Raw genomic sequence first — 13,460 nt, 5'->3', positions numbered from 1 at the left:
CAATCTTCAGTTAAACCATTAAACCTGGAGTATCATATTAAGATTCATATAACAATTCATTACGGATTAGAGTTACATATTATTCTGATCATAAAACACTCTTCCTCAAATATTCGCTTAGCAAATATCTAAAGAAAAGCTTATATGACTGACTTATAATCTATAAGTGAAAGATATTTATAGATAAGAAAAACTACATTCTATATACATAAGTAAATAATCTGGCCCAATAGGCTAGGCAAAAAGAAACTATATTACTCTACAAATGATTTATACACTAAATGTCAAAGGAAAGTCAGGCTTTTCATAATATGTTATAGAACACTATTTTTAAAATCTGTATGATAGCTTATAAAATACTAATAATAGGAGAAAAAGGGAAGTTCTAAGTTCTCGATTTAGACAAAAGAGTGAATTAAATAAACAACTATAGATTTAATATTTCGAATTTATAAAAAAATAATTCAAACTCTGAACACTCAATGAACAATTTGTACAATAATAATTAATCTGAATTCTATTCTAATGAGCTATATGCAAATCATATACAAATCATATACAAATCGTAATCAACTAATAATAAACTATTGAATTTAATATTTAATAATGAGCATTTATTTGATACTACAGGTGTTTTCTAGAAGCCTTATATTGGTAAAATATCTCATTTTACCCTCCTAGGGATTCGTAATTACAACCCAGTATTTATTTATTTTATTTATTTATAGTAATTAACGTCTAATCTATAACCTCCCTAGGGTTATTCTAGGCGTACTAAGGATCGGGCCTACGGAGCGCATGCGCTCTTGCCGCTCATAGTAGTTTAGCAATTTTTCCTTCTGGGGTGTTGCTCCCCTCTTCGGCTATGCTCCGGATTGATTCGCTCGATAGGGCATCTGATCGGTTTCTGAGAAGGGCCTCTTTGAGGCCGGTGAGTAGTCATTTGGGGGGCAGTGAGTGACGAGAGTAATCGCTATGGACCGGGAGATCGATGGGTGGTGGTTGGTTCGGCTTTATGTTAGAGATGAAGTGCTCTTCTTCATGTTGGGTGAGCGGTTTGTCTTCGTCTATTTTTAGGCGAAGTTACTACAGATCTGAGTGAAAAACCCAGTTCCGGAGAGGAGCTTTGTGAAACTGTCTTGTGTGCGCAGGAGGCGATTGATATATTCGATCGCACCGCGTTCGGAGCGGAGCCGATTGGGTGCGAGAGGCCAGTCGGCTCGCGATTCATTATTGATTGGACATTGAAAGAAGTGAAAAGGGGACTTGTCACTGCCGCATGAGCATTCGTTGTGGCTGTTTTTGTGGTTAAACTTGATATGATAAGCTGCAAAGTCACCATGGCCAGTTCGCATTGCTAAAAGCCTATGAAGTGTCCCGCGTGGAAACTGAAAAGTGGGTGGTTCAGTAACCTTGTACACCGATCTCCACATCTTATATCCTGGGGAGATCATATTGCTCGCTGAAGCCCACCAGGACGTCTCTGTGTATCGACACCTAGCTTTGAGATCAGATCGGGTGCTACTTACCGTCGGCAACGCTGACAGGCCAGTATCTATTGAGCCCGATATTCCTAGGTTAGCTAAGCGATCTGCTACTTCTTTGCTTTCGATCTCGGTGTGCCCGGGGGATCATTTGATCCCGGTGTTATAGTAACGCATCGCTTGATGGCACTTATGATAAGCCCACTGAGAGGATTCAGGGGCTCTTCCGCGCATACCCTATGTAACTGAGGTGCTATTGATGCGCATTCAGATTTGTCCTTGAGATTATAGCCCAGTAGGTACCTATCAACTATCTACAAAAAAGTATCAGTTCGTTTTCTATCCTATGAATTAGAGCTAGGCTTTTATTATAAAACTCTCTTTTTCAGCTCGATTGGAAAAACTATCTAATAATGGTTTATTAATTTCCTTTTTCAGCTTGGTAGTGAAAATCTATTTTACTGCAAATTCAAATGCCTGTATACAAACTCCTGTTTTCAGTTTAGTATAGATTAATTTTTATATTGATATAATAGAATCCTAATATTAAATTTTATAAAATATTATATTTCAAAATATGATTTTTGATATTGAATATCGCTAAAATGGTATAAATATAAATCCTAATTATAAATTCCAAGTTCATTATTTTTTAAGTAGTATTCATAATAAATATTATATTCAAGTGAGAGAAGTTTTATATCATTAAACCACAAGCCCGTTTTTGATGGTGAGATAGTGCTGTAAAACATACATAATCACAAAGTTTGTCCTGTGAGCTACAAATTCCCATCTACTGTACTACAAACAAGGTCTGCAAGTCTCACGAATAAGTAGTGCTATCACATAGCATTTAGCTTACATGAGAGTATAACAAAGGGCTGTCAATTCCATTTTGCCCTTCTATTTACTCTTCCTTCGATATGCGAAGATCTCGCCACTATCATGATTTGTCGAAGGATCAAGCAGCTTTCAAGACACCTCAATCTTCAAGAGGAAAACAATAAAAGCAAAGCAGTCTTCTTATATCCATCCAAAGCTAAAAAGGAATTTTCCTGCATATATATATCATGGCATCGATTATCCAATCGCCTATAACGATCTGATCTTCACACAGATACTCGAACAACAGTTCTCACTCTTTATAAATCGATATAACAACACTAGTATTCCAAATGGGATACCAAATGATCCCTCAAGCATTACAGATCTTTGCAAGTCCTATTCATCGGGGTCGATTCGTTTTGGTTCTAGGTTTCGGTTGCGAGCCGAGTAACTCAGGGTATTCAATAGTTCGGACTGCAGTTCAACAATGAAGATGATTAAATCTCCAAACCAATTAGGACATTCAAACCATCTGAGATACCAGATTGACTGAGGTATCGAATTCAAACATTGAACTAGTTTCAATGTTCCAATCACTTTCAGAAATTCAGCACCTTATATTGTTGGACTGCACTCTGGACTATTGGACACCCTGGCCCGGCCCGAGTTATATACATTACGCATCTGAAATGGATATACATTAGCAGGGTTATCATATGAGTTGAGGGTAACAAACAAGTCTCCGGTGAATATTTAGAAACTTTCACTCAAATTCTTAACAGCTTTCTCGAAGTGCAAGCGTAGTCAGTGGTAAGAGTTGAGGCCCCGGCTTATCGCACATTTAAGCGAGATTAGGGTAGCCACCTAATTTCGCATACCTTATTTTAAAAATTCAATTATTATTCTAAAATTCATTATTTTCGACTCAAATTCAAAATGGATATTGGATATAATTACAAAAATAATAATTATAAATTTCATCAAAATTAACATACTCCTCAACATTCTAAAGTTATTCAAATTAGAATTAATAGAAAATCCTAGGAACGAATTACTTCAAATTTAGATATTCTATAATTTAGTATAAGAAATATAATTAAATTTAATTCAATTAAAAGAACTCAGAAAAGGAAAACTTATCAAAAGTTTATAATAATTATTAAAAAGATTTATTAAATTATAAAAACAATTATCAAAGATTAATGCAAAAGGAGAATGATTTTTAAATAAATTAATATATTTAGTATTAAGATTTCAATATATATAATTCAAAAGAAATTATATTAATATAAATATAGAAGATGTATAATATATCCTAAGCCCTTTATCTTGAAAATGCAAGCAAAAAAAAGACTAGATTTTGTATATAAATATTATTGATAGAAAACTAGTGATATTATTATTATTAGGCTAGAAGGGAGGGATTGGAGACTAGTTATATGATCGAATAAAAGCACTTTCGAACTAGGAAAAGCAAGTAGGATATAAATTACTAAATAGATTAATAAAAAGAAATATATTGATTATATTAAATTAATATATTAATTAGAAAGAGTATTAGTAATGATATAAAGTATAATTAACTGGAACTATAAATCTCTATTGATTTTTTTAGAAAGATTTGAAGGTAATAAAGGTATTATCTTTAAAGTATATATATAATAAGTTTTTAAGCCTATTATATTCCTATTATTCAATAAACTAGAATCTAAATATATATTTATAAAAAACAATTCTAAGATATATTTCGGATATATTCATAAAACTCAATTGAAATATAATATATAAAGTTTTGATTAACCATTCTCCTTTTCAAATCTTAATTTAATTGAAAAAATATAGTAATGAATAAAAAAGAAACTAAAAAAGTTACTATTTGTATTTATTTTTATAAAAAAATTGAAATATGAATTACAAATTCTTTAAAATAAAATAGATTCCTTAGATTTCAGGTTATATACTGAGAGATTAATTTGCAAGATTAAAGATATAATTGAAATATAAGAATTAGTTATTGTTTGTTAATATAATATTCAAATTTTATAAGATTATATTATATAATTGATTTATTATTAAATTTTAAAAAATTAGATTGAAAAATAAGTAGTGTGCGATAAGCCGGGGCCTCAACTCTTACATTGGTGGCTGCATTTATGTCATTGTGGATATCTATTGCAGCTATGTGGATTAGATTCAAGATCTCATCAATTCGAGAGGCTCTTGTACATGAGCTTGATAGTCTCGATTAAGATTGTTGCTAATTACATTTTTACCCGTTTAGACGCACTGCCATCAGTCTCCAATCTCTTTCGAGAAACAGGCTTCCTACTCGGCTTGCTAATCTCCGCTAACACATAAGCAATAAAGATACTTTTCTGTTTGAAATAAACGCCTTTGTTATATGAGATGTCCAGAGCAACAGCACGAGCAGCTTGGCCCAGCTTTATGAACTGCTCTAATAATGACGAGCTTATTTCAGTACTATTATACATTTTATTGGTCCATTGAATCTGGTCTACTATATCTCGAATAAGCCATGAATTTCTCTTTCCCCACAATCCAAAAGTATTATTAGAATCAGAGTCATGTGGATCGTAGAAGAACAAGGCAGAACACCAAAGTAAAGTAACATCAAATACACTAGTATTTGATATACGAATACAATTGCCAAGAATTGATAACTTGGTAGTTAGACGTGTATGATGGTGAATATTGAAGTTTATCGGTAGTATTGTTTCTATCCAGTTCTCCAACTTCGTTTTAAGTTTCTGTGACGTTTCTAAATCATAATCGAATTGCTGATTTGGTTCTCGAGAATTCAAGTTGGCAAATTGCTCCTTGGCAAGCTCTTCCTCGTCCGAATCCACATCAAAGTCTGTTCTGATATTCTTTTCGATATCGTCCAAGTTCACTTCGCTATCTGATGACTCTTCACAGCCAGAAAAAATGCCATGCACCGATGGAGAGTTGGAACTAGCTGAAAATCGAGGCGGTGTCTCTTCAATCGTTTCTTTGAGAATATCGAGTGATGACTGAGACACCTGCGCATCTGGAGATAGCTGAGCGTATGGTGGTGGTGACCGAGGAACTTGTACTTCTGGACATGGCTGAGCATATCGTGGCGGTATTGGGCGTTGTTGCTCCTTATATACGAATTTGTCCCATTCTAGTAAAATAGCCCCTTGTTGAATATACATTCCCTTCAAGTTGATTTTGTAGGTATTGGGTGCAGATTCACTAATATGCATACGGAGTTTTTCCAGATGTACTTTCGCATAAGTACTTGGCCTGATGTATACACTGAAAATTGTGGCATTAGATAGAGACTCAAGGCCACGAATCAACATATCTGTAGTCGTAGTGTGAGGTTTGATTGCAGTAGTTCTCTTCTTTGTAACAACGAATCCCTTCGTGGTGAGATTGAATTGTAGAAGGAAAACATGTTGTGCATTGTTTAAACCGGCTTCGTGAATAGCAGAAACGTCGTGAGATAGATCAACACTCGATATTGGGTAAGGTGTAGAGGCATTCGCAAAATCGGCATCTGGGGGAACAACTAATAATATATCCAATTTCTGTTTTTTACCAGCAAGCTTGATAAACACCTGAAGCTTAAAATGAACATGAATCCGCCCTCCTACATCACGATATACAGTCATGAAGAAACCAGGTGTCTGCTTGTTGTCATGCAAGCAAGAACCTAGTGTCAATGTTGTGCCTGATTCATTAACCCATTTTACGAACACCCTCTCATCAAGAAGTTTTTCTAGCTGAAGTTTTTCGATAGGAACCGATATCGACATATTGAGTTCTATAGTTATAATTAGCAATAAAACATAGTGAAAGAATACTTGCATTTAAAAAATGCTAGCCCACACTCTGTGTGCTTCCCACCCACCCAGGCTATAGAGCAGCCTTGACTCTTCGAATAATATGAGATGTAGAAGTGATCAAGAAAAGCTACTATGTGAATTGTGTTGAAGTTGTTCTAAACAGTAGGTGCTGTAAGGACATAACCGCCGCTAGGGTTGTTCTAACTAGCAGATACTGTAAGGACGTAACCGCCGCCAGGGTTGTTCTAAACAGCAGATGCTGCAAGGACGTAACCGCCGCCAGAGTTGTTCTAAACAATAGGTGCTGTAAGGACGTAACCGCCAACAGGGTTGTTCTAAGCAGCAGATGCTGTGAGACTCTTGTACACAGCGCAATATAGGAGCAATTTGGCTGGAAATATTGTGCTTGTATAGTTGTATCTGATAGAGGTAAAGCGATATGAGGGCAACGATAGGAAGACGGTGGTCGCGTATTCGTAATAAATATTGTGCGATGGAGATAAAGCGATAAAAGGATAGCGACAGGAAGATAGTAATTATCGTGGGATGGAAATGAAGAGATGGAGGAAGATAGAGATGATGATGGAAATGGAGGGACCCAACAAAGTTAATGTTCCTGGAACCAGTAATCGGATCGGAAATACCATTTCCCCGATCAACAACAGGTGAACCAACGAACACCATTAATTTTCAAAATTCTACAGTGATTAAATATTTCTCTTGATGCCTGAAACTTTTTGCGCTTGAGGCTTTAGCCATCTTTACAGAGGCTCGAGAGGTAACCTGGAATGCCCTTATTCCTTGGAGGATTTACATTGCGTGGCGCGGTGGCTAGAATTCTGTATTCGAAATATCCTAACATTCTGCATCCAAATACAAAAAACGGTCTTCATATAAAAAGCATGAGATTATGAAGACTACGAAGATCTGGGCATTCCACATCATAGAATTAGTATCTGCCAAAAGTGGTTCCACTAACTCCACCATTAATGATCCCAGCTTGAAAGCCCGAGCTGTGAGAACCAAATGTTACTGTAGTTGAACCGTTTTGGCACCCCGCGGCTTTTGCGACAGCTTCTTCCTGTGACTTGGACAACAGCTGATTCAACAGCTTCTGCGATGCTTTCATCCTTGAAAATTCTTCTTCAAGCTGCCGTACAGCTTCGATTTTGCCCTCCCTGAACTCAACTGTTTCATTGTCATCATCATCATCATCATCATTACTGAGGCTCAGCTCTTCCAACCTATTCTCTAACACTACCAACTGTCGATCCGCAGTAGAAATAACATCTCTAACCTCAATTTGCTTTGTAGATATCATTTTCCTGACCTCTTCTGTGATATGGCTATGGCGGACAGAGCTGTATCTATTAAGCGGAATTAGCATACCTTCCTGGATAGAAATAATTAGATTATCATTACTCACAAGGTCGCTATACTGACAATAGAGTTTATAGCAAGCCTACAGTTTGAGAGCTGCTCTGACATAGCCTTGATTTGCCCTTGCTTGAAGAATTCGACTTTTACTTGATCCTGCCATGATAATTTTCCACCTTCTGAGTGTTTGGTCCATGGCTGGAGATCAGCCCTGAAAAGATCGCATGCTTGAGTGCAACTATTACTCGTTGTTTCTGACTGCTTAACTACATCTTCGCCAAGTAAGCTCCATTCTCTCTCGTCTATACTTCGAAGTGATTGCAGTGCTGCATCGACAGAATGCACATTGTCTACTAGACGATTAACAGTTTTAGGTGCATCCTTGAGCTGTTGTAGATCATCTAGTAGTAATCGTGTGCCGTGCAAAGCTGGCACAATAATACCTACGATACTAGCGGTGATACTGAGAGGATCGGCCATTTGTGATTGTTCATGATAGAAAGCCCGATGTAAAACAAGAATTTGAACTGTGAGTTGAGGCCTGTAAAAACCGGTCAATCTTATTGGACCATTATCGAAAGTTGCTGCGGTTGAAGGATGACGAATTGTACCAACAAGCCCGGTTGCTGTAGGTGCTTTATCGCGAAGCAAAATTGTTCATCACAATTATGGCATCCGCGATATCTTTTGACACCAACAACTCTGGCCTTCAAGCCGGAACAATCAATGGTGCAGTCAACACGAACTTTCATCACCATGCTCCTCCTGGTAAGTTGCGAAAGATCCAAGCTGACCAGCGCTAACAACTAACAACAGCCCCACTCTAGAACGACTAGAAACTCCGCCGAACCCATCGATCGTCATACCCTTCAGTCGCGATAAAGACTTTGTCGAGCGAGGGACGATACTCGACCTGATCTATGAGAAATTCACCGGTCCGGGTTCTAGAGCCGCACTTGTCGGTCTTGGCGGTGCTGGGTATGTAGATTCCTCTCCTTATTACACAGATAATTAAGTAATGCAAAGAAAGTCTCAACTTGCTATTGAATACGCGTACCAAGCCCGAGATCAATCACAGGAGACATGGGTTTTCTGGGTCCATGCAAGCAATGCTGCTCGATTTGAGCAGAGCTTTCGAGATATTGCAAACTGTGTGAAGATTCCTGGCCGGCAGAATCTACTGTCCAATATTTTTCAGCTTGTGCATGACTGGCTGCGCGATTGTTAAAAGGGAAAGTGGATTCTTATGCTTGATAACGTGGATGATGCTAGCTTTCTTGTCCAAGCTCAAAGTGTAGGCCGAGATGGACAAAGAAACGATCACATTGATAACTCACGACCGCTTATTACATATCTTCCACAGTGCCAAAATGGATCTGTTCTTTTCACAACACGAAGCAAAAGTGCTGCGCTAAAGCTAGTTGAGCAACGTGACATTATTGCAGTCGAACCTATGGGGATGGCAGATGCGCTAGCACTTTTTGAAAAGAAGCTAGGACAGTGTGACGATGGCAACAATACTGCTGAGCTTGTTGAGGCACTAGAGTTTATGCCGCTTGCTATTGTCCAGGCAGCTTCATATATATTGCAAAGAATACCACGTTATTCTTTACATGATTATCTTGAGGACTTCCGAAAAAATGATCGCAAAAGAACTAATCTTCTTCATCATAATGGCGAGCAGTTCCGTCGAGATTGGGAAGCAAATAATTCTATTCTTGTTACATGGCAAATTTCTTTCAATTATATACGTCAAACAAGATCATCTGCTGCTGACTTGTTGTCGCCTATGAGCTTTTTTGACCGGCAAGGAATCCCCGAGAATTTACTACGAAGTTGAAATGCGGATAGATTTCTGGAACAAAACCAGGAAAGCGATGGTGATAATGATGATAGTAGTGTCAGTACTGCAGAAAGTGATGACGACAAAGATAACAGTTTGGGGTCTAGTATAAATGATGGGTTCGAGGACGATATTTTAGTTTTACGAGATTATTCGTTTATCAACGTTAATGCAGATCGCACAACATTCGAAATGCACAGATTGGTACAACTAGCTACACGCAAATGGCTTGAAGATCAGAAACAGCAAGAGAAACGGAAACGGCAATTTATAAAAAAATCTCGACGCAGAGCTTCCAACAGGAGAGTACGAGAATTGGGTACAGTGTCAGATGCTTTTTCCACATGCACAGTCGGCAATATCACACAAGCCTGAGGAACAAACCTCATTGGTGGAATGCGCTTCAATACTTTACAAGGCATCATGGTACGCTTGGGAGATGGGGAATGGCAAGGATGCGGAAAATCTGTCGGTCAAGGCGATGAAAGTTAGAAAGGAAATTCTAGGGCGAGAGCATGAAGACACGCTAGCAAGTATGGCAATGGTAAGCTTTATTAATAAACTTAGGGGCCGGTGGAATGCGGCTAAAGAGCTATTATGGAAGTGGTCGAGACAAGTAAGGAGAAACTCGGAATGAATCATCCTTTCACACTCAACATTTTAGCCAAACTAGCGTCTGCATATCGGAATCAAGGGCAATTCGATATGGCCGAAAGAATATTTGTGGAAGTGATGGAGATAAACAAAAAGAAATTTGGATCACATCATCCAGATACGCTTATTAGCATGGTCAATCTAGCATCGACTTACAGGAATCAAGAGCGGTGGGATGCAGCTGAGGAGCTATTTGTGGAAGTGATGGAAATAAGCAAAAGGAAACTCGGAATGAGCCATCCGAACACACTCATAAATATAAATAATTTGGCATTTCTATACAGGAGCAAAGGGCAATTGAATACAGCCGAAGAGTTAGAAGTACAAGTGATGGAGACTCGCAAGAAGAAATCCGGAGTGGATCATCCAGACACGCTCACTAGTATGGCTGACCTTGCCTACACATGGAAGAGACAGGATAAGCATGAAGAAGCTCTGGAGCTCAGGAGGAACGTGTAGTATCACAAAGGAGAATTCTAGGTATTAATCACCCCGAAACTTTGTTTCCTCGTACAAATTTACTTGCATGGCAAACAGCCGAGTCCGGAATTGATGCTTAGGCTGATGGAGAACTGAATGCACAATAATGTACCTAGCAGAATTGATGAGAAGGCGCATTTATCAGGGCTTAGGCCCACTTTCTTATAAGCTCTCTTCTTATGTAAATAAGTCAGTGTCCTGATTCAACCTTCTACACTCTCTAGTTTGAAGTCTTGAGCACAACGCGACTCGACCTTGATCAATTGTACCGCTTGAAAGGTTTCTTATTTGAATACATTTTCTGTTTAAGCTTATTGCCATTCTTATCTGATTGTCATACAATCAATAGTACCCAAGTTCTGTTTAGTTCCATTGTAATATAGTTCTGCTTTCTATGCTACCTAATACACTGCGGCTCCAAGGGTAATGATTGTTTGAATACTGATCTCTTACTTCAAATATATTCCTAAAACTGATATTCTATATTAAACTAAAATTTACCAAGTAGGATTAAATTCTTGATGGGATATCAATTGTATCCCATTTTTAGCAATGCAAAGCGAGTTTTAAGTAATGTGAAAGAACAGTAATATGTCAGTTCCATTTTCTAGACCTAGGGCTCAGAGCTTGAGAAGGAAAGGAGAAAAGATCACTCAATGAAAAAGAAGAAGTTAAATAAACCTTCCTGTCATATTACGTTGATTGCTAGTCGTGTTATATAGCTTGTTCATCGCCTAAATGATGAAACTATTCACATACATCCGATCTAGGTCGGTGAAGACAAATCTCTCACCTGTACGTAATGCTAGCTACGAAATTATGGTACCTTTCGAATCCATCTGAGCTAGAAGATTTGGATTAGGATGAGAGCTGATTAGGAAAAGAACATTTCCAAGAAAACATCCAAGATCAAATCCCCAGTGATTTCGTTATCGAGTTACTCTGGACTGTGAACACTCTGAGGGTGATAAGATGGTCATCAAATTGTCCTGAAGGGGAGCAGTCATCCCTTCCACGTTGCCATCTATCCTTTAGCTAGTTTCATGTCCTTTCTCAGAATTATCAACACCTGTTTGATTCTAGCTTTTGTCCATATTTCAAGCTTGAACTTTTCGGTGCCATGCTCAGAGAGGGAGAATCACCACGAGTCTTATTTCTCTTTCCAGAATCCTAATCTAGCTGAGTAGAGACGCGCACCAGGCACCTCTTTAGTTCAAAGTCTGGTAATCTCCCTGTTATCTTCCATCTTATCCATCTTGTAATAAATATCCAAACTCAAATCAAATACTACATTGGAGGACTATTTGGATGAGCGAGAAGCCAAGCAGTTCTTCTTTGATAGTCTGTAACACCGTGTAAATGTCTCTCTCTTCCAGTCATTATTTTCTTTCGGATACTTACGAGGGTACAGTCTTATCATGATAGGTTGCCTTCAATGACCCGTCTCTTGAGCTATTAAGCACGACTTTGTCCATATTCGATGAAGATTGGGTAATCAGTTTATTTACGGGTCTAATGCTTTCCGAAATGCATCAGATCTGCCAGCAGATTTGAGTATAATTGGGTTCGTATTGCTGAGCCATTGATTGCTTTAATTAGGGACCGAGTTCATTGAAGTAGTCAACTCTGGACTAGCTCGTGAAGGCACCCCAATGTTTCCCCCTTCTCGGGGTCATGAAGACTTCCAGTATCTATTTCTTTGAGTCAAGCTGAACTCCTGAAATAATGGCTTTGGACTTAACCTAGCGATACCAGTGTGGAATCTGGGTGACTGGAAATTGCCTAGTGAACAGATTCTTTCAATGATGGGTGTAGTTTCATGTAATAGTGTGGAATTATGTTTCGCATCGAAAAAGAAATTTTAATGGTGGTTGAGGAATACAGAGAATGGGAGAATTTTTAAGAAATTGATGAACGAGGAAGACATATGACTACTATGACTGAGATTAAATGGGGAAGGCTCATCACTCTGAGTGCGATCATGCCTTCCTACTAGATTCTCCGGGTGGGTAGTTGCCGACGTCAATGTCAAGAAGCCTCAACCTGATCAGACTCATGTAAAAGCTTCCCTAATCAACATCCTTTTACATTTGAGGAGTCCCATAGGTAGCTATTCAACTTCATCTACATATTCAGCCGAGAACCTTTGATCTTATTCCACTAAATCGTACCTGATACTTATCTCATATTCACTATCCCATCAGTCATATTATATCCTGTCCCATCTCCTACTCTTTCCCTCTCTCATAATTCACACATTGAACTACCACAGGGTACAAAGATATAGAGCCATAAACCAACACGTGCATTCAACTGCATGATGAAATTGAAGTTGCTTCCTGTACCAAGTTTCACTTTGGCGACTTCACTCTAAATTCACTTCACTCTAAATCAACTTCACTTCAAATCCACTTCAAACTCGCTTCCTCTTATACTCACAAGTCTCCCAATCAAATCGCGTCGCTCAGATATCAAAACTTTTGTTGCATGTCTACAAAATATAGATCTCACGATACCTCTTGAAAATGGCCTCTCACACCAAAATGAAAAGCTTCATATTTTGGATTTGAATTTGAACATGATGAGGAGAACAAGAATTGGATTCTTTGTCTTTTTCCTATTTTTAAACATATACAGGTAGTTGTTTTGGAATTATCTCGAACTTCACTTCGGTAAGTTCGCTTCACTAAATCTCGCTTTATTCACTAGCAATATCATTCCTTCTATCTACAGCTCATTTATCTTCCAGCGAGCTGTGTTGTACATCTATGAATGCAGGATTACTAAAGCAATCCTTCAGATGCTCTCTTATAACGAATGTTTTCTTGTCAATCAATATCTAGGTATGTAACTTTGTATCTCTATGCACATAGATGAGGCGAATGAACAAAACTGTACTGAAGACTTTCCTCAAACATACCAGTATATTCGGTTCAGAGCCTCATGAATCAATTTTATCTATTC

At 38.0% G+C, this 13,460-nt stretch overlaps 3 protein-coding genes across 3 annotated transcripts; 1 reads left to right on the top strand and 2 right to left on the bottom strand.

The window, feature by feature from the left end:
* Nucleotides 1-4,570: 4,570 nt before the first annotated feature.
* On the bottom strand, nt 4,571-6,112 carry EAE97_006338 (uncharacterized protein; the record flags this gene model as incomplete). Its single annotated transcript, XM_038876851.1, has 1 exon — nt 4,571-6,112. The coding sequence occupies one exon, from the start codon at nt 6,110-6,112 to the stop codon at nt 4,571-4,573; it is 1,542 nt and encodes a 513-aa protein (XP_038732558.1).
* A 979-nt stretch (nt 6,113-7,091) lies between these two features.
* On the bottom strand, nt 7,092-7,999 carry EAE97_006337 (uncharacterized protein; the record flags this gene model as incomplete). Its single annotated transcript, XM_038876850.1, has 2 exons — nt 7,092-7,509; nt 7,569-7,999. The coding sequence occupies 2 exons, from the start codon at nt 7,997-7,999 to the stop codon at nt 7,092-7,094; spliced, it is 849 nt and encodes a 282-aa protein (XP_038732557.1).
* Nucleotides 8,000-8,187: 188 nt separating this feature from the next.
* On the top strand, nt 8,188-10,475 carry EAE97_006336 (uncharacterized protein; the record flags this gene model as incomplete). Its single annotated transcript, XM_038876849.1, has 7 exons — nt 8,188-8,287; nt 8,347-8,497; nt 8,546-8,672; nt 8,751-9,301; nt 9,371-9,668; nt 9,715-9,895; nt 9,967-10,475. The coding sequence occupies 7 exons, from the start codon at nt 8,188-8,190 to the stop codon at nt 10,473-10,475; spliced, it is 1,917 nt and encodes a 638-aa protein (XP_038732556.1).
* Between the last annotated feature and the right edge of the window lie 2,985 nt (nt 10,476-13,460).

Source organism: Botrytis byssoidea, assembly GCF_014898295.1.
Source record: "Botrytis byssoidea strain MUCL 94 chromosome Unknown BBYS_011, whole genome shotgun sequence".
NCBI classification, from domain to species: domain Eukaryota; kingdom Fungi; phylum Ascomycota; class Leotiomycetes; order Helotiales; family Sclerotiniaceae; genus Botrytis; species Botrytis byssoidea.
Note: the sequence above shows the minus strand (reverse complement) of the source record. Positions and strands in the feature narration are given on the sequence as shown.